Source organism: Aulonocara stuartgranti, assembly GCF_965226115.1.
Source record: "Aulonocara stuartgranti genome assembly, chromosome: 20".
NCBI classification, from domain to species: domain Eukaryota; kingdom Metazoa; phylum Chordata; class Actinopteri; order Cichliformes; family Cichlidae; genus Aulonocara; species Aulonocara stuartgranti.
In genome coordinates, this window is record NC_138956.1 from 4,218,300 (window position 1) to 4,239,947 (window position 21,648).

A 21,648-nucleotide genomic window follows, 5' to 3' on the forward strand; every position below is an offset into this window, starting at 1 on the left:
TGCAGTCTGCAGCTACCAAAGTGTGATAAACCGGCTGTGCTTGTTGCATTTTGGGTAATGCAGGCAAGAAAAGCATGTTTGGTATAAAACAAAATAAAAGTAGGTTTGGGTTGGTTTGTTTTAACAGAGGTGCAGCAGTAAAACTGTCTGTCATACACACTCATAGCACACCTACAGTGTGCATGTGTTCAAACTCTTGTTTGGCATCTAACATGTTTTCATATACATTTTTTATGCTTTACCTTTAAAGATGAGAACTTGCCTTTTGTCTATAAAGCTCCTCACAAGTCTGTCCTAGAATGACTATCCTGTATATTACTTTTTAAGTACAGCTTGAATAGGGAAAAAGAAATGTGAAACAATGTCTGAATAAGGTTTGTCAACCATCTTTAACAAAAATACTTATTGAGTACCTTTATGAATTCCATGTCCAAATTCATCAAAGTCTGAATTTTCTATCATAAACTCTTGGTACTCTCATTGGTACATGGTTTTAAAGAGAGGCCATTCTCAAAATTATAAACACTTTTGATCATGTGCATCAGTTAAAAAGGTTAGCGCTTGTTTCTTTTTTATTATTCTTTTATTCCATGTTCAAAAAAATATTTATCACAAACAATAATGAAGAGAGATGTGCTTTTATAGAATTTATTGTAGAAAAGGAAACAACATTGAAATCATTTATTTTTACTAAACCGCAGTCATAAATTTTCCCATGAGTGTGATATGCTGAGGTGAATAGCTTTAGTCCACTTCTTCAATAGTAGGGCCCTGGGAGGTTCCTCCTGCCTGGCCGCCGCAGCTTCCTGATGGTGTTGCTCCCTGGTACAACTTTGTCACAACTGGTCTGCACACCTTCTCGAGTTCATTCTGCTGGTGCTCATACTCATCTTTCTCTGCAAGCTGGTTGTTCTCCAGCCAGGAAATCGTCTGGTTGCACTTGTCAATGACCATCTTTTTATCCTCTTCGCTAATTTTACCTTTCAGACTCTCATCCTCAACACTGCTCTTCATCTGGTAGGCATAGGACTCCAGCGTGTTCTTTGCTGCAACCTTGTCTCTCTGAATGTCATCATCATCCTTGTACTTCTCAGCATCCTGCACCATCCGCTCGATCTCTTCTTTGCTGAGGCGGCCCTTGTCATTGGTGATGGTGATTTTGTTTTCTTTGCCGGTGCTTTTGTCCACGGCGGATACATTTAGAATGCCGTTGGCATCAATGTCAAATGTTACCTCTATCTGTGGAACACCTCGGGGAGCTGGAGGGATACCTGTGAGGTCAAATTTGCCCAGAAGGTTGTTGCATTTGGTCATGGCTCTCTCGCCTTCAAATACCTGAATCAATACACCTGGCTGGTTATCTGAGTATGTGGAGAAGATCTGAGTCTGCTTTGTGGGGATTGTGGTGTTTCGCTTTATCAGAGGTGTCATAACACCGCCTGCGGTTTCAATGCCCAGAGACAGGGGAGCGACATCCAGCAGCAGCAGATCTTGGACATTCTCTGAGGTGTCGCCCATGAGGATGGCTGCTTGGACTGCTGCACCGTAGGCTACAGCTTCATCTGGGTTAATGCTCTTGTTCAGGTCTTTGCCATTAAAGAAGTCCTGTAAGAGCTTCTGGATTTTGGGAATTCTTGTGGAGCCACCAACCAGGACAATTTCATGAATCCTGGATTTATCCAGCTTGGCATCCTGCAGGGCTTTCTCAACTGGGCCAAGTGTTCCCCTGAAAAGATCTGAGTTGAGCTCCTCAAAACGTGCCCTTGTGATGGAGGTGTAAAAATCAATTCCCTCAAAGAGAGAGTCGATCTCAATGCTTGCCTGAGTGCTGGAGGATAAGGTCCTCTTTGCCCTCTCACAAGCTGTACGCAATCTCCTCACTGCTCTCTTATTCTGGCTAATGTCCTTCTTATGTTTTCTTTTAAATTCCTCTACAAAGTGCTTGACCATTTGGTTGTCAAAGTCCTCCCCACCAAGGTGTGTGTCTCCTGAAGTGGCTTTGACCTCAAAGATGCCAGCTTCAATGGTCAGAATAGACACATCAAAGGTGCCTCCGCCAAGATCAAAGATCAGCACATTGCGTTCTCCTGTTTTGCCTTTATCCAGGCCATATGCAATGGCTGCTGCTGTGGGCTCATTAATGATCCTCAGAACATTTAGTCCAGAGATCACCCCAGCATCCTTGGTAGCTTGTCTCTGGGAGTCGTTGAAATAAGCTGGCACTGTGATGACTGCGTTTGACACCCTTTGTCCCAGGTAGGCCTCAGCTATCTCCTTCATTTTAACCAGGACCATGGAGGAAATTTCCTCAGGATAGAATGCCTTGGTCTCCCCTTTGTATTCCACCTGGACTTTGGGCTTTCCATTATCGTCAATCACCTTGAAAGGCCAGAGCTTCATGTCGGACTGTACGACTGGGTCATTAAACTTTCTTCCAATCAGCCGTTTGGCATCAAAGATTGTGTTATTGGGGTTCATTGCAACTTGGTTCTTGGCAGCATCTCCAATAAGCCTTTCTGTGTCGGTAAAAGCCACATAGCTTGGAGTGGTTCTATTGCCCTGATCGTTGGCAATGATCTCAACTTTGCCATGCTGGAAAACCCCAACACAAGAATAGGTGGTGCCCAGATCAATGCCAATGGATACTCCCTTTGGTGCAGACATTTCGCCGGTTCCTAGTACCTAGACAGATTTAGAAGACATTGCATTTAAATGGATAAAGTCTTGTTTTTGATAGTTTTCAGTATTAATAATATGTTTATTCCAATGATACTAACATAAAGTTTGAGCACTTGTCACACCCAAATCAGGGAGCTGCACTTAGAATTAAGAGCACACTGTCTGTGTAGTCGTTAAAGCTAATTGCTAGGTAGTAGTTTTACAGTGGTGAGGGCTAGAATTCACAAGACCAGTGAATCTAAATGCTTCACTTAAAAAAAATAAGCGAACTATAGATCGGTATCTGGTTATTCATATGTAGCCTTATTTTAATATTTAAATAAATAAACATTCAGACTAGGACTTAGAGACTATCCTTCATAAGTAAAGACTTAATATCAAGTATAACTGTTACACTGTTGCACATAACTGTTAAAGTTCTGGGGTTTTTTAGGAAATGAGTGAATTAGAGTAAGACACCCACACAAAGAAGTCCTCACTGTCTCTACAGTCGAAACTTTATCCAATCAGTGTTGCTACTTACTTTCAGTGGTGCGCTCTCTGGTGCTCAGAAGTTCAGAAGGATATCCTGGGGATGTTTCCTTCGTGTCAGCTTTTGCCTCTGTTTCTTCTGGAGTTCATACCTAGACTGGCTGGGGCTCCTTGCTTATATAGTTACAACCAGGTTTCCAGAATGCTCCCGCCCCCTCCTCCTCAATGACTGAAGTGTTAATATTAGAAACTAATGCAGCTGGCTCGGTGCTCGAGGGCCGGTGAATATTCCAGAGTGAGACGGCAATCTGACCCTCAGCCAGCAGGGCCGACTCAGAGGGATACAATGTGGAGAATGTGGCAGTAAGGCACATTTAGGAATTGTGATGTGTTATGTTGAAGTGTGAGCACCCATGAATGTCAGTTTTATCCCCAAAATATTTACCTACTGAGCCAGGGACTCACAAAAGGCCTCTCCTTCATTTTCTGTTCTCAGTTTGTCATGGTAAAAAGACTCGCTTTATTGCTGATTTAATGCAATCGTTTACATAGATAGTATACACTTATGTCATTTTGATCACATGAAATATTAAAGTGATCTTGTTGGATCAAATTAAGACGACTACAATCATATGCCTGACATAAAGTCTAATATATATATATATATTTTGCCAACACACAGCTCATACATTATAGTTATACTTACAACCAGAAGCAGTGGAAGGAAGACAGTTAATGTACTTCTAATAAATGCAGTTTTACAAAAAGGAATGGTTCATATAATTAAGCTCAGCGCTAGTATTATGTTGTTATAAATCATTTAAAAGGCACATTCATATCATGGCCTCAAAGGTACTATCCAGTCAGAAAAACTCTTCAGTGAGGCGTCTGGAATTAAAGTGAGCAAATGGAAACTTGGGATGAAATGAGGGAAGATAAAGCAGTCAAAAAGTGTTTTACCAGCTCTCTGTAAATCTTCTCCAACTGCCTTTTTAGGAAAGACATCAGCTGCTCCACACCCAGACATAAAACAACATCTTAATCTGTCATTAGCAAAACGACATTACTTGATCACAAGACGTGAATAAACAAGACTTCATCATTTTGTTTATGTAACAGGCAACAGTTCATCATCATCACTGCTATAATAAAGGATGACTGGATGTTACCTTTTAGGGCATGTATGCAGATACCATTGAAACAGATTATTTGACGTATATATAAAAACAAACATTTCTAAAATAATCTAAGTTGTAACACAGAGTTTGTTTTGGCTCAGCCTAAACTCTGGCTCATGGAATGTACCTGGCAAATCTTAATGTCACGGTAGACAAAATCGAAAAGGTATCCTCTGTTTCATTCTTACGGCCATCATTTGGCACTGTGCGTAAATGGGGTAAACAAATCAGCAACTCTGTGATCTAGTAACATAATCTGAAGCAACTAAATACGTGCACATACATCATAGCATGCAAGTAGGCTTTTGTTTAAACACCTGACAAGACGTGTAAAATGTTAGTTGGTTATATGTTTTCTACATGCCTTAACTCGTCCTTTTTTATCATTTAACTCTACTTCTGAGGTGCTTTTAATAAGTTACATTCAGCATAAGTAAAATAATTCCTCCATTCTGTAGCTATTTAGAAAATAAAATAGATATCTCTGTTTGTTGCAGGGTAACTGTGCGTTGAGGATCGGGCATTCTCATTAATACCTGTAGAGAAAAAAACAAAACAAAAAGAGAGTTTAATTAAATACCAGTTTAAAAAGTGAAAATATGGACTGGTGCGTGATAATAGAAGCAGAAAAAGGCAGGAGCACCTACCGGTAATAATTAGGTTTGAAAGGGCCATTCTTGTTGAGGCCCATGTATTTGGCCTGCTCGTCAGTCAGCTCTGTCAGGTGGGCATCAAAGTTGGGTAGGTGCAAACTGGCCACATACTCGTCTGGGGGAAAGAGACAAAATGTGTGTGATGTGATCTTTTTAGTGAAGCCACAGGGTGGCAACAATGAGCAGCCTTTCAGAGAAACAGTAAAAACTAATTAGACTTCACAACTATTGTGATCCACACTTGCATACTGCTTATCATTTCTATACCAAAGTAGCACAGTTTCAGTTTAAACAAGGCTGATTCTTACCCATTTTCTTTGGAAGGAGATACACATCCTGTTTGTAACGTCCTTCTGGAGCATTAAACAACTCAATCAGTGCCAGGGCCTACAAAACACAGAGCACACAGTGTTTACATGACTCACAATCTAGGAAACTATGTGCCTGCAGACTGCAGGTAGTTTAGTAAGAAGGGACACTGTTATTTACTCGCCCAAGAAGTTACTGACACTGGCTCTAAAGGAAGAGTAGAAATTACTAACCTGAGTTGTTGCAGTGATAGACAACACAAATGTCGGCACTGTGGAGCAGCTCAGATTTAAGAGGCGACCCTGGAAAAAAAAATACAAGATGTCTGACAAAACTGTTTAGTGCTGAACAAACTCCTGTTTCAACCTAGTTATGAGCGATACAAACACAAATTTTTGAGAATTTAAAAGACAGTTTTGTGAAGACTATTGAGGAAAGCTACCTCTGCCAGCAGGACGACCCTCTTTCCATCAGGCCAGATGATGTGGTCGACCTGAGAGCGAACCCTCTCCCAGGTCAGCTCGGGGCTGCGCAGGCTTGCCTGAGGACAAAAGACGTAAACACCATTGTGCGAACATTTCCATGTGGCTATGTTACCATGTAAACAAAGAATAGTGGAACTCCTTGAATTAGAAACTTCTTCCAATGAATTCACAAAAATTGAGAAGTACAGCCAAGTCCATAAGTATTCATACAATCACACAATTTTTCTAGTTTTACCTCTGTGCACCTCTACACTCTGCATCACAGCAGATCTTAAAACTAAAAAGAGAGAATCAAGATGTGAACAAGGTGGAGGCTTTAAGCTTTAATTTAAGAGATTTAACAAAAGTATTACACTAACTGTTTAGGAAATTGCAGCCATTTTTATACACAGTCGCCCATTTTCAGAGGATCAAAAGGACTTGGAGTACTGGTTGACAAGCAATTTCGTGGTCATGTGAGGACTGTTCCCTTTTTATTAGTGTTGAACTTCTATTGGTTAACTTTTCATGCTCTTGACTCGAGCTCGTTGCAGAAGGTGAAAGCTGAAAAAATTAAACAAAGGCATCAGAGAAAGAGCAAATATTTCAGCAGTCACCAAATCAACAGTCTCAATGAATGCACTGGCCACCTCAGTGACAGCAAAAGGCCTGAGAGATTACAGAAAACAACTAACCAAGTGAACATCACTCTCAAGGAGGTAGCTGTGTTATTGTCAAAATCTACAATCAAGAAACACCTTTATGAATGTAAATACAGTGTTCACAACAAGGTGCAAACCACTAGTGACACTCGAGAATGAGGAAGTCCAGATTAGACTTTGCCAGAAAACATCTAAAAAGAGCCTGCACAGTTCTGGAAAAACATCTTTGGGTGTATGAAACCTAGATGAACTCGTACCGGAATGATGGGAAAAGAAAAGTCTGAAGAAGGAGAGAAAAAGTTCATAATTCCAAAACATACCATACTAACCTTCGAACATGGTGGCAACAGTGTTATGGGATGGGTATGCATGGCTGCCTGCCAGTGGAACTGGGTCACTAATGTTTGTTGTTGTGATTGATAGAAGTAGCAGGATTAATTGTATACAGGGATATACTTTCTGCTCAGATTCAGCCAAATGTTGCAAAACTGATCGAGCAAATGGATAATGTCCCAAAGAATGCTGCAAAAACTACCAAAGAGTTTCTCAATTTAAAGAAATGGGAAATTCTTCAATGGCCAAGTCACTCACCAGCAGAGCCAGTTTTGTGTTCAGTTACTGAATACAAAACCTAAGAGTGACCCACAAACAAGCAGCAACTTGAATGTGGCTGCAGTAAAGGCCTAGCAGAGCATGTCAAATGAGAAACACACACATTTGGTGATGTTAATGTGTTCTAGACTTCAGGCTGTCATTGACTCCAAAGGATTTGAATCCAAGTATTTAAAAAATCATTATATTTACATTTTTTCAGTGTGTCAGATTATTTTTGAGCCTCTGAAAATGTTGACGTATTTGAAAGAATAGTTTTTATACATTTCCTGCGTGTGATGGTGAACAGAGGCGAAACTACAAAAACTGTGTCATAGTCAAACTTGCAATCTTTACTGTATGTTTTGGATCAAAGGGGCACACAGAGATGTTACTTATGGATGTTTAAATTGAGATATTCAAGCCACAGGAAATTCAATGAGGAAAAACAAATTAAGTCACTTTTGATCATTTTCAAATTTCATTTTTGACTGAAAATTTAACAACACAGAGAACAGGATGTTTTTTTGTTTACAGACTCCTTTCTGTGTTTTACTTGTCATTTAGTGCCTGAATTTTCACACCTTAACCTTTCACTTTCACTTATTTAGGCTCCCCTACTGTTTATTCTAAGTGACCGTGCTTAAGAAGCTTTTAAAATCCATTGGGTATTTGTGGGGTTATTTGTTTGAAGTTTACCACATCAATCTCAGTATTGGAGTGTCCCATATTGCAGACGATGCAGCCATTCTTCATTCGGTCAAGCTGTTCTCTGGTGACGACATTCTTGTTGCCTGTATTTGAAGAAAAGCACACGTAAGGTGTTGTTAACAGAGTCACCGAAGAGAGAATAAGCCAACGAAGATCAAATTTAAACTTGTGCTGCTGCTATAGCGGTGGAGTTACAGCTATATCTGTACTGGTGTTCATATTGCTGTCAACACACAAAACCAAAGAGCATCTGAGCATTTTGACTTTAAAAAATTTGGTTTTCACCCAAAGCCCTTAACTGTAATATTTAAAAAGACACATGCTGAAAATGTTGTGATTATCAAAGCAGAAGTAATGGATGTTACAGCATGGGGTACAGTACCAGTGCAAGTTATCACCACGTCCATCTGCCGAATGACCTCGCTCAGCTTGACCACTCGGAAACCGTCCATGCTGTGTGAACACGCATATTATAGAAGACCAGATTAGAAAAAAAAGAAAGAAAGAAAGGAAAAATCCACTGATAATATTCACTTGTTTGTAGCTTGCAATGCACAGGTGAGCAATGCTAAATAGTGAGAGTCAGTGAGTCACCATGCTTGCAGGGCACAGATGGGGTCAATCTCTGTGATGCACACAATGGCTCCGAGAGCTTTGAGAGCAGTGCAGCAGCCTTTCCCCACCTAAAGAGCACAAGACAGTGCACTAAAAAGATCTGCTGGACTTGTTAAAGTCATTCCATCTAAAGGTAAAAAAAAAATTAATAAAAGAATGATTCACCTCTCCATACCCACACACAACCACTTGTTTGCCTCCAAACATAATATCCGTAGTCCTCTTCAAGCTGGCAAAGACAACCAAAGCGACACATCATTGTGACCATATTGCTCCAAATACAACAAAACCTCATAACAGCAACTTTCTTGGTGATTAATTTTCCTCACCCATCGAGGATAGATTCACGGCAGCAGTAAAGGTTGTCGAATTTCTGCTTGGTAACCGAGTCGTTCACGTTCATGGCGGGCACACACAGCTTGCCAGCCTTAGACAGCTGGTACAGTCTGAAAGGACACATGGGGAAAACATGTTCAGGCATATATGCTGGCCGAACACACGTGAATCTTTCCACACAAACGTGGATGCAATTCTGTGTGACCTTACACTTGGCAGAATATCTGGCTAATGAAGTCCACTGAGAGCTTTGCATATACCGCAGAGTTGCTGTGCCCAGCATTTGAGCTTTGCCATGCTTTTCAAATATTCTCCCATCATCTAATCACAGCTGATCAGTAAAACTAACAGAAATGTATGCATTCTCCTGTCATTTTAAACCATTTGCTACACAAAAACTAACATTATGCTTGAGCACATAAAACTCCAATAAGCAAAACTAAACAGAAAATAATTTTAAAGCAGTGCTGGTGATTTTTATTTGTCCTTACCAAAAAATTAGTCTGTGCATAAAAAAACCTGAATATGACTTATATAATGGCCTTTGATACAGGTCCAATTTCTGTTGACAAAGCCATTCATTCAAAGTCATTCATCATGAAATGTATTCACTGAGAGCTTAAATTGCTTCTAGTGCATCTCTATCTCCAAAAAAATAAAATAAGGAAATACCAATAAAAAAAAAGGATTAAAAGCAGCTTAGTTAAAAAAAAGTAAAACGCAGAGGGCATGACTATGTTGGATAGTTTCTAGATTTATTTTAAACTCTAAAGTAGAGTCGTGTTCAAGACATAGGTACCAAACACACTCCACTAAAAGTCAAATCCGTGTGTGAAAAGCACTGCTGCAAATTATTTGTATTTGTTGGCTGCTACGTGCTGAACAGTACATCCCAGTTATGTTCAGGTAATTAGATCCTGTAACTGCCACTGTAGTGCTAATAGCAGTATAGTTAGTTTGTTTAGCATATATTTTGATCATTTTAAAAATGTTTTACACAACTGATATAAAATTCTAATTAGAAAAAATTTTAAATTTTAAAAAAATATCCATTAATGATAATTTAAGTTCTAACCAGTGCACTTGTCACAGCACAATGATTTGTCCTTTATCTTTTAATTTATTAAGTATTTACATTAGTTTGACTTTTATATTTTGTTGTCAGTATATACAGTACTGAATCTGCAAAGAGCTGATGAGTATTAAATGGCTCAAAAACACTGCGACAAGCTTAATTATTTATAATTCATAATAAGCTGCCATACGCACATGTCTATGCTGTAAAGAATATACAGCCTGGGTCTTACTGACATATTTTATAATGAAACCAATGTGAACCAAAAAGAATTACCAGACAGAAATTGCAGTTCAAAATACAAAAAGGCACGTGCTGCAGATAAAATGTAAACTCCACTAAAGCTCTAGATTTGCGACCTCATCTGACCTGTGAACACCAGTGACACTCTCCTCCACAATGCCCCTGGCTTTTTTAAAGACGCTGGGATACTTCTTGTAAACCCAGTGGGTTAAGTCTCCACCATCATCCAGGATCTATGGGGGGGAAAAAGTCAACATGGAAGATGTGCACACAGAAAAGAGCGAGAGATTAAGACAGGCATTACATTCATCACATGACTATCCAGGTAATACCATATTGGCCTGCCAGCCTTCAGTGTTGACACAGCGATCAATACACCACCAGAAGTCGTCCTCTGATTCACCCTTCCATGCAAACACAGGTACCCCTGCAGGAAACAAAGCACACATAATTACAGGCAAAGACAGCATGAGCCACAGCTACATTAGTGCACATTACACAGTGAAAGGAGAGGTGCAAAGTGCTCTTAAGTTTTAAGCTTTCTTTGGGTTCATCTAACCTTATGAGCAATAAAGCAAAGAAAAATACTTTATTTTATGTTAGATAGTACATAGTTATTTGGAATTACATATTTTTTGTTCCACCCTATTGTTAATAGGCCTCTTCTTGCTTCTTTATTATACTTACCCGTCTCTGCAAGAGCAGCAGCCACCTCATTTTGAGTGGAGTAAATGTTACAAGCAGTCCAGCGACACTGGGCCCCAAGTGCTACCAGAGTTTCAATCAGGACCTGAGAAGGACCAATGAAATATGAAGATAAAGAAAAAAGTAACAGACATAAGAAGAGAAAAAGATGTCACATTAAAGGGACCGCTGATGAGTAGGATGAGCGGACGTACTGCTGTCTGAGCAGTGATATGGGTACAGCCTACTATCTTCGCCCCAGCCAGTGGCTTCTCCCCCTGGGCTCTCTTCCTCAAGGAGATCAGGGCAGACATGTCTGTGGACGAACAGATCAAGCAGCAGTTAATGGTACCTGAGAGGACACAAAGGCCAGGTTTTGTTTTGGGCGAGATAAGAAGGAAAGACCTTTTCGAATTCAAAAACAAACGATACCTAGAAGGCGGATGTGCAGTACATGGCTGTAAAATGGGTACTAACTGAACAACAACGTTAGCAACAGCTGTTGCAACCCAGGTTTTAAGGCTGAACAACACTTGCCAGGCGCTTACGCCTACTTATCTCTCACATGGATAATGTAAACAGGCAGAAAGGCAGACAAGAACAGAGAAACAGCAAAAGAAACCACACCATTGTGTTTTGAATTGTGAAGAAAAGATCAAATGAAATATCATCATGTTCCAAATAACACCAGCTTTGGGTCATAAACCACAGACACCAGGTAATCTATATTTTAAATTAATAAAAGATGACGAACAATGAAGGAATACATATAGTGTGTAACAGTGTAGTTACATAACTACCCTATTACACACCTGCATCACGATAAAAATCAATATGTGGCCATCTTTTAAATTTAAACTACATCATCCTGTTTGAAAAAAGGATTTCATAAGAAAACTTTAACCTGTTATGATCAAAGTACAGACAATCATAGGTAAAAATCTTTCATCTTTGAAATGTCCACAATGCGCCAGTGAGGTCTGATGCATACATACCTTGTTCTGCAATTTCAATTTCTCGGCGCCCAAATTCAGCTTGTTTGATGTTCTTCACACAGAAGTCGCTGCTGCCGTGGGTGTTGACCTGGGCTTTGTCCCGGGGAGAAGTTTCATCATCGGAGCTGTCAGTGTAGGATGCAGCTTACAAATAGAGAACACAATAGGTCACTTTTGTGGTAAAGCACACAAAAGAGCCAGTTGTGAAATTTATGCTTTCAATGCATTGTGTAAAAGCTGGAGCTACAGTGTGTATTTTTGTGATGTATATGAATAGCTTTTCCAGGTGGACATGCAAACATAACTCAATCAAAGAACTGTTAAGTGAACTTCAAAAACATACAAAAAATGTTTTGTTTTGTTTTATGTATGACTGAAGTAATTGCTCAGTTTTCAGCAATGAAAGTGAAAGTACCTGAGCTGTAGCTGTCTGTGGAGGACTGCGAGATGGACCGTGACAGCGAGCGGCGCCCTGCCTTGGTCGGATACTTGCTGAATTCCTGTTTGTCCTCTGCATTCGCAAACTGAATCTACAGAGAGCCAAGGAAAATGCCACACAGTGTAAACATCAAAAAACAAAACAATCCATTTATTTAGCGATTTGATATTTGAAATCTTCTATCTCTATGGATTTATCGGACGTCAATGGGACAAGTGGAGGTCAAAAGGACAAGGTATCATCGTGTTTCACATCTTAAAAGTGATGACACTATACCTTACACCGTACCTTCACACTTCATTAGTTTATGTTTGCATTCATTGTCCTGTTTCTGTTATTATCCCTTCTAAAGATAAATCAGCTTGTTACAGGAAATCACAGGTGGATCAAGAACAAGGGTGCTGATGCTTATTTTTAGATGGTCCCTTGTGATTTATGTTTTGTTCAAATGCATGCGCTTCAGTTATTGTTGGTTGTGATTCATCGTGTCAATCCAAGCCTTCAAAGGGCCCAAGATGAAAGATCTGGAAAAAGATAAATTGGATCACCAAACAGCTAGTGTGGCTATTTTCTAGCCAGGCATTTGATTAAAGTCTAAACTGTTGAATCTCTAAACCAAAGCACTGGAGAACTGATTTTAACTGGTCACAGAACGGTAAATAGAGGACTGTATGAAAGACACAGTTTAGGCCAACATCACAGGCAGCTCAGTTACTCAGTGCTTATATTATAGGTAATATTTCTGGTACCTTTTTGTTTTGTTTAATTTTGTAACCTAATGATGACAGAAAAACAACTACTGCAAGTTTAGCAAGCTTGGTAAGTATGACCATTATCTTCCATGGAAGGACCAACAAAAGCAATGTTACCTAAACATTACTATGTACTATCACTGTCTGCCTTTCCAATAATTTCTACCCGTGTCTTTGTGTAAAGTCTGTGACCTCATCCATGATATTGTGCCACGTGTCTTCCTCACAACACTGTTTAACATCACAACATTGTATAATGTCATAAAAGCATGCCTAGTGTCCACGCACAAAATACTTTTTTCCATGAAAAATGTTACAAGAAAATTGTTCACTTGACCATGTCCAAAGTTCATGACACCTATTCAAAGGTATTCTTATTTCTTGAGCTTTTTAATTCTTCGTAGTCTTCATGGTCATGCAGTCGAGGAGTGAGGATTTCAGAAGGATAGATCTTTACACAACTCTACCATAAACATTTACTATGAGTCAGTGATAAATTGTGGCAATGCACAGAATTCCCTCTGTCTCCTATTTAAATCTTCATATCATGTGTTTGGACTGCAAACTCAAGTGCAGACTGACAGAGTTGACACAACACACAGATGAAGAATCCGGGAACACATGTATCCCAGATTAACAAGAGTGAGTCGGATCACACTCGAGTATGTGTGTGTACACTGCACATACATCAACCTGTAGCTATGTCCTTCAGGTAGCGCGTACTCTTAACAATTATGAAGAGTAATAACGCATTACTGGAACAAAATCAAATTAACAGATTTTCTTTATACATACAAATTTAGTTCTGATAGAACGTTTTACGGGTGGATGCAACAGCTACACATGACTTCACATCAACAAAATCCCCCAAAAAGCTGAGGCTGATTGAATGGGCTAGCATCAGCATAATGCACAATCACTAGGGAAAACACCCCAACATAACCATAACTTTAATTCTCTGCTTTTATCCTAATTACAATGATCTTCATTAACTTAAAATGTGTGGTCAAAACTAACCTTATTTACTCAGCATTTTAACCCACAACGCCTCTTTCCATGAGCAGTGACACCTGGGCTTCAGAAACCTACCGTGTCGGTATAAAGAAACTCAAGAAGCCTGTGAGACAGGCTAAGCTCAGGAGAGCTCTGCATGTCTCTGTTTTCACAACTGTGAGTGTGCTCCATCTCATATGTTCGCAAAATATGTCAACATGAGTACTTTTATGTTTACTTTGCATCACTTTGCAGCCTTGAGGATTCAACAGACATTTCACACAGTCTCTTGAGCTTTACTGAATTGTTCTTTCTCAATATTCAGACCAAAATCAAGAGGCTAATCGAATTAATGATGAATTACTCAGCGTTGGTGAAGACAGCATTATGTTTCCACTACGCCTACACGGGGAACCTGTGTGAATAACCTTGGTGTTTACTAGGAAAAATTGCGCTACTCCCTGCAGGTAAACTGAAATTTATGTTTCAAGGGGAAAAAAAAGTTTCTGTTAACTGCAGGAAGAAGACAAAAACCTGCGACTGCCAAAAAATACTAAGGCTCCTGTGTGTTTGAGCTATCTAGTATCTAGAAGAAGTTCTCAGTGATACATTAGCAGCAACTCACCCTTTCTCTCCCATGCCCATGCCCATGCTTGTGTGCCATTGTTTCTTCCGTTTTCCAGCCTATCTGCCTGTTGCTGTGTGTCCTCTGTGCAGTAGTACTAGGTGTCCCTGATGCTATTATCCCAGAACACTCCCAGGCAGAGCCAGGGGGAGGTTCCCACCTATTATCATGATTTCTAATGGCCAACCTGGAGAGAGAATGAGAGAGAGAGAAAGACCTAAAGAGAAAGGGAGGGTTTATTCCAACCAAGCTTCTCTTTCTCTTTAGTCTCTCCAGTTATGCCCTTGAAAACTTAACGCTAAAATCTGCAGGTTGTATGTTATGGTGAGTTTTTAATTGCTGAGGCAGCACATGCAAAAAGATTCAGGTATATATGTAGGTTGCGCACGAACGAGAACCGTTTCAAAATCACGTGCACACAAAGTAATAAACAAATTTGCCTCAGCTCTTATTTTACACCTATGCGCCTGATTTGCACAACTAAGGTAAACAGAGATTGACAGAAGGAATTAAACTCTGTTTCCATTAGCCTTCTGCTGCATCAATACGTGTCCCATGCAGTCCCTAAAGCTAAAAATACCCTTTCTCTCCTAGATAGCAGGCCAGGTCAAAGACTTAAGCTGTGGAGTGTGACTTTCAGTCAGTGTTGTAAGGGCTCAATGTAGGCCTGACATAAGGCGACGCTAGCTACTTAGTCAGACACAGCTAGTGCTCTAAATCACTGCCCTGCGGAAAAGGCATACAGTCTTATCCACATCACCTGATCTTTGTATACAGACTACTCACAGTGATTAAAACAGGTTCAAAGACATGTGGCCTGCAATATTTATATAAGTAAAAATGGTGCAGTGACACACTCAAAGGAGTGAAGTCCAGTTGCAGTTTTCAAATCAGGGTACTTCGTTTGGTGCGCAAAGGCACCTGTTTAGATCAACACATGCATGACCGATTACAGTGTTGTGAAAAAAATACAACTCTACTAATCCTTTCTCCAAGACTATCCAACCTTTACATAAGTAAAGAGCATAAGTCCTAAAGCAGTTCAGAATCCTAATCTTACTGTCAAGTTGTTTTTCCCCTGGATTATCTTACTGCACTGTTTATTAAGAAATCCAAACTCCTGATAACAAATACTGTAATTAAACTGTACCTGTACTGTACTTAGTGAATGCCAAGGGCAAAACCTAGAACATAGAAAATGGTAAAACTACTGAATGTGCTTTATTTTTAACCTCATGATGACTTTTCCTTCACTGGAAATGACTGTAAGTTTACACATGTAACACAGAATGTACCTGGTACATTTTATCTTTACATTTTTTCAAAGCACACTCATGTCTGTGTCTTTAGAGATGAATGTGAATGTCTCTGTATCCGATTCTGGCAGCAGGGCAACCCAAATCATCCCTGCTTGAGCCCCTGCTTCACCTTTAACTTTACCCATTTTCTTTGCTGTGCTGTTTTACCACACTACATTTTCCAGTCTTCGTTACCACTTACCAGGAGCGGAAAAGTTATGTTTGACCTTCATGAATCTCTTCCATAATGTTGGCAGACACGCAGGATGAGATAGTGAAGCTAAGGTATCATCACATTTCAGATCCTACAAAGCAGCCCACAGGAATCAGATAAATATGATGATGCATGAACAGATTCACGGTGAGCAAGTCCCATTCCCAGGGGGCGTATTACATAACCATTAAATGGATTCAGAGAGAGAGGAGGCAGAGGATTGGTGTTCTCTGACTCATCTGCCCTCACGCTAACTCACTCGTTTTTAATTTGTAGCATTGACTTTGTTTACTCACGTCACCTTTCAATGTAGTAGTTCTGCTGAGTTCTAAGTCTTCTTTTCAATATGTCATTTATTGTGATTTCAATCAGTTTGACACTCTTTCCAGTCATTTACAGTAATTTCTTTAATCATTCTTCTTTTTTTTTTAAGCAAACAGACTGCTCAGTTTGACACCGGGCTCTCACATTTATTCATAACACAGTGCTTTGTTTTCATAAGCACAGTTCACATTCCTACAATCCAATATGTTCTCATCAGGCACCCTGAGGCGGCTCACAGTCCACACATTATTGCATTCTGTGAGCTAGCAGCTTGAAATCTACGATGTTGAGAAAACAGGTGTTTTTATTATTCAGTTATTTATCAATTATTATAAACACACTTTGGTTAAACTTACTCAATTCACAAATCCAGCCACAAAGACAAGATGACAGGAATAACAAACATCCCTAGTGCAATTTTTCCACACTGCGTAATGATACATTGCTTGTAGCTTACTTATGAGTGAGTTTAAGGGCGAGAAAAATCTACTGTTCCTTTAACAAGGTAAGTCAGATGTTTCAGTCTGAACACTGTTTTTTGATGAGCCTTATAGAATTCTAATAAGTGGATCTTTAAGGCATCATACAAAAAAAGTAAGCTCAACCCTGATTATGTAATAAGACAGAACTCGAGACCACTTGTGCATTTGTGTTTTTGAGGTGGCATGAAGTAAGTTTACTCCTGAGTGCTGAAATACTCTTTGTTAAAACACATATGAGCCGATATTTTCATTTCATGCACCTGTTATGCACAAATATCTAATCAGCCAATCACATGGCAGCAAGTTAGTGAATTTAGGCAAATACATGTGGCTAATAATACATGCTAAAGTTCAAAACAATTCACATCGGTGATGTGGGGAGATTTCTTAGCACACTTTGAACACATCGTCTAAATGTCACAGACTGCCTGAGTAATGCTGCTGCTGCTGATGTCCATCCCATTTATAATACAGTGTAATCATCTTCTAATGGGTTCATCCATCAGTACAACACACCATTTCACAAAGCTCAAATCATCTCAAACTGGCTTCACAGTGAGTTCAGTGCACTCAAATGGGCTCCACAGTCACCAAATCTCAATCCAATAGAGCTCCTTTGGAATGTGGAACGGGGGAGATTCACATTATAGGTGTGCATTCAACAAATCTGCAGTAACTGTGTGATGCTATACATGATAAATATGAACTAGCACCTTGCTGAATCTATGCCAGACTTAAGATAGGTCTGAAGGCAAAGGGGTATCCAACCTGGTAGTAGCAAGGTATATCTAAATCTAATCAGGCTTAATATTAGGACCACTGACAGGTGAAGTAAATAACACTGATTATCTCTTCATCATGGCACCTGTTAGTGGGTGGAATATATCAGAGAGCTATTGAACATTTTGTCCTCAAAGTTTAGAAGCAGAAAAAAATGGAAAAGTGTAAGGATTTGAGTTTGACAAGGAACATTATGAAGGGTAAACAACCGTTTCAGAGCATCTCCAAAACTGCAGCTGTTGTGGGGTGTTCCCTGTCTGCAGTGTTCAGTATCTATCAAAACTGGTCCAAGGAAAGAAAAGTGGCAAAGCAGCGACAAGGTCATTGGAGGGCAAGGCTCAATGAGGCATGTGGGGGGTGAAGGCTGGCCTGTGTGTCCAATCCAACAGATGAACTACTGTAGCTCAAACTGATGAAGATTTTTCTGACAGAAAGGTGTCAGAGTACACAGACCATTGCAGGTTGTTGTTTATAGGGCTGCATAGCTGCAGACCAGTCAGGGTGTCCATGCTGAACCCCTGTACCCCCAAATGCACCAACAATGGGCACATGAGCATCAGATGAATAATTTTCTATGTGGTATAATTTTCTTTCATACCACATGGATGGCAGGGTGCACTTATCTGGGGAACACCTGGCACCAGGATGCACTAGGGGAGGAGAGCAAACCAGCCCTACGCTGGCAATGTTCTGCTGGGAAACCTTGGGTCCTGCCATCCACATGGATGTTACCTTGAGATATACCACCGAAGCATTGTTGCAGATAATGTACACCCTTTCATGGAAACAGTATTCCCTGATGGCCTCTTTCAGCAGGATAATGCACCCTGCCACAAATAGTTTGAGGACCACAACAATTTTGACATCTTGACTTGGCCTCCAAATTCCTCAGATCTCAATCCAATTGAGCATCTGTGGAATGTGCTGGACAAAAAAGGCTGATCCATGGAGGCCCCAACTCACATCTTACAGGACTTAAAGGATCTGCTGCTAATATCTTAGTGCCAGAGATCACAGCACACCTTCTAGGGGTCTAGTGGAGTCCATGTCTCAGTGGGTCAGCAGCAAAAGGGGGACCAATACAATATTCGGCAAGTGGTCGTAATGTTATGACTGATAAGTGTATATGCGAGTATTTAAAAGTGCAAAGCAGCTAACATTAGGTCATAACACAGATGTGTGAATCATAAAAATAGGTGTCAAACACAGGCAAAGTCACCCCCAAAGAACCATGGGTATTAGAAGTCAGAGGTCACCTTGAGGAACTGAAATATATCTGATATTACTAACACAGTTGCCAGACATTATAACTAAAAAGTTCCAGAGGGCTTAATCACCACTCTGTGACACAGTCTCATATGATCAGAAAAATTTCCCTGGTAGAAGAGTCTGCAGAGATTTGAGCAGGTTTGTTCTGAGAAACAGACAAAGAAGCCTCTAATCAGGAGTTCCATGATTATCCACTAGCCGGTACCAGATGCTGTGAAGAGCCACCTCATGTGGATTTTTGCTGTTTTCTCAGATTATATAACACGCAAGAAACTTAACATTCACAGGTTCTTCTCACAGGTGCACCCTGTGCTGCTTTTGCATGTTCATGATGCCTTTCCTCCAACTAACACTGATGATGTCCTCATTACCTGCACATGAGAACTAATTAAAGACAGATATAGAGCTCACTACACATTAATGTGATAAAAGTTTAGGTTCAGTTCCCATGTTATTACACATTTGCAAATCTCAAGGTTCTGTAACTGTAAACTACAGTTTATGGTGGATTTATTTTTTTTCCCCACAACACAAGGGTACACCTGATTAAATACCCCCTACTCAACTGGGGGACCCCACAGACTCAGTTGCGTTAGCCCTCACACAGTAGTTCTGCACTTTGCTGAGGTCTTAAATCAGAGGTTTAAGAGCTCAGCTTGGCTTTTAGTTGTTTCCTGCCTGCTGGCATAATGTTGACATTGTGCTTTAAACAGACGGGAAGGCAACTTGAAGACAGATTTTAACAATCATCTTGTCTTTAAAATTATATGTTCTTACCCCAGTAATAACACAGTAGAAGGTATTATTAGAGTAACACTACATATGAGACAGTTAGCAAAGCTTTCCTTAATAGCTGGCTTCTAAGATACATGAATATGGGTACTTTAAATGTTTAAGATTATTTTTGCACTTCCCACCTCACATTGGGATGGAGTGTCCATCATTCAAGAATGCATTAAAGCTCCAACAAAATTCCCAATGACAACTTTGGAGCAGACATTCACACTGCACCTTATTAACAATACATCAACACAGTACATTACATTGCCTACACTTGGACTTCACTGCAGCACGATGCGTACCAACGTGAAATCCCCTCCTTACTGTGTCTGTGCCCAATGGCAGTGACTGCTGGGAGCATCACGTTTCTTACCTTCTTGACGGATTTCAGTGTGGGGACTGCGGTGAACGCTGCGGAAGTCATTTCTCCAACGTTCATATTCACATCACTGCTGTTTTTGCTGACAGTCAACACGGAATATTTTTCCGCAACGTTTTCGGTCTCCTTGACATATTTCGTGCCCTGTTTAACCTCCGTCTTGCTGTCCACAACTGTGTCTGTCATTGCATCCGAGTGATATCGATACTGTTACTGGAGAGGAGAGGGGGGGGAACAAAAGCCGGTTCTGGATTGAGTTGAAACTAATACCCTTAGCTTCGCCTTCTTGCTCTCTTGGCTAAAGCTTCGTGGCTTAAAAATGACCGAACCGACGCTGAAGCACTACACCACGGAGCAAAGCTAACAAAGTAGCCCACTTCACTAGATATGACGCTTTTTTTCTCCCTTATCTACTTTCTAAAAGACTCGCACGGCCACTTGCTTCGGTCCTGCAGGTCTGCTGTCATCCACAGACGGCAACATCTCCCAAGGTGAGGGAGGGAGGGGGCGTTTTGTTGAGGCTGTCAGACAAACCAGTGGGCAGTGTGTAGGCGGTGATAAGCCAGTTAGCTCCAGTGGACAGGAAAGTGACTGCTGAATGTGTAACGGCTGAGGCCTCGCTACCCATAAGGAAATAAATTACATAATTTATTCGTCATTTGTGAGACTAAAATGTCAGATGTTCAGCACTGCAGTTTTTTTCTTTTGCTCTGTTTTTTATGCTTAGTGCTACACTTGACTGTTATACAGCCCCCTGTTAATCAGCGTAGCGCTCTTAACACAAGTCCCGCCCACTTTTTAATGATTGGCTGATCGGGGACCAGCGTCCGCAAGCTACAGCCCCTGATTGGCAGAGTTTGCTAATCGCGATGCTTTACCTGGGAGGTCCTGTTCAGGGAAAAGGGGAACTAAAGTCAACCTCCGGCTAAATGTACACGACTACGCATGACTACTTTGTTTCAGCTGCCTTACTGAATAAGATAATTAACTGAATTTAAAATTCTTTAAGACTGCAGCAGGACCAGAATTCTGTATTTGCAATTTCAAAGGTAATAAGATAATAAAGGCCTTATATATCCTATATTTCTGAAATTCTTTATATGGGTCAAGAGTTATTTTCACCAGCCTTCTCAGGTGGGATGAGTCTAGTCTCCCCAGCACATTCATCATATTAATGTGAAATGAGGGCAGCCAACCAGACAGGATGTTTTCTTTACCATCTCCTGTTTCGTATTATAAATGTTACGCAGGATCACAGACAGATGGCTAGCTCTGATGCCTTGCCCTGTTGCAGTTTCTCCAGCTGTCTCCTTACCTGGCCAGATGTCACAGTCAAGCAGAGGGTGTTAATCAAATATGGAGGAATCTGATCCATGGAGTTCAATTGGGGAAAAGAAGGGCAAATCACTAAGACAGAGCAGGTGTGGACTCCAGGATTTGTAGGTAGCAGCAGCTTAGTGTGAACTAAACCTGTTGAAAAAAAACGTTAAACTCGTTTGCTCTCTCCATTTGGCCCAGTTTGTCTTTCTGTCACCTTAAACCTAGTTATTTCCCCCATTCCACTCTACACATCACTGGTATTGTTCTGCTGGAGTGGGTTTCCAGTTTCTTTCTGTAGGTGTCCTTTCGTTCTTCCTTGACCCCAAG

General features: G+C 40.4%; 2 protein-coding genes across 4 annotated transcripts; both read right to left on the reverse strand.

Moving 5' to 3' along the window:
- Positions 1-634: 634 nt before the first annotated feature.
- Positions 635-3,293, reverse strand: hspa1b (heat shock protein family A (Hsp70) member 1B). Its single transcript, XM_082519459.1, has 2 exons — positions 3,203-3,293; positions 635-2,682 (listed from the first exon to the last, which is right to left on the reverse strand). The coding sequence occupies exon 2, from the start codon at positions 2,662-2,664 to the stop codon at positions 745-747; it is 1,920 nt and encodes a 639-aa protein (XP_082375585.1). The 5' UTR covers positions 2,665-2,682; positions 3,203-3,293; the 3' UTR covers positions 635-744.
- A 349-nt stretch (positions 3,294-3,642) lies between these two features.
- ahcyl1 (adenosylhomocysteinase-like 1) lies at positions 3,643-20,510 on the reverse strand (the record flags this gene model as incomplete). Of its 3 annotated transcripts, none has more annotated exons than XM_082519599.1 (17): positions 19,996-20,510; positions 12,082-12,196; positions 11,667-11,810; positions 10,887-10,987; positions 10,675-10,777; positions 10,320-10,414; positions 10,114-10,220; positions 8,663-8,779; positions 8,499-8,562; positions 8,313-8,401; positions 8,101-8,171; positions 7,707-7,801; positions 5,733-5,831; positions 5,524-5,592; positions 5,290-5,368; positions 4,976-5,096; positions 3,643-4,864 (listed from the first exon to the last, which is right to left on the reverse strand). In XM_082519599.1, the coding sequence occupies exons 1-17, from the start codon at positions 20,185-20,187 to the stop codon at positions 4,858-4,860; spliced, it is 1,668 nt and encodes a 555-aa protein (XP_082375725.1). In that variant the 5' UTR covers positions 20,188-20,510. The 3 variants fall into 3 exon arrangements, with proteins under 3 accessions (XP_082375725.1, XP_082375727.1, XP_082375726.1); XM_082519601.1 differs by lacking the exon at positions 19,996-20,510 and adding an exon at positions 14,476-14,679; XM_082519600.1 differs by lacking the exon at positions 3,643-4,864 and having other exon boundaries at positions 4,972-5,096.
- Positions 20,511-21,648: the final 1,138 nt, after the last annotated feature.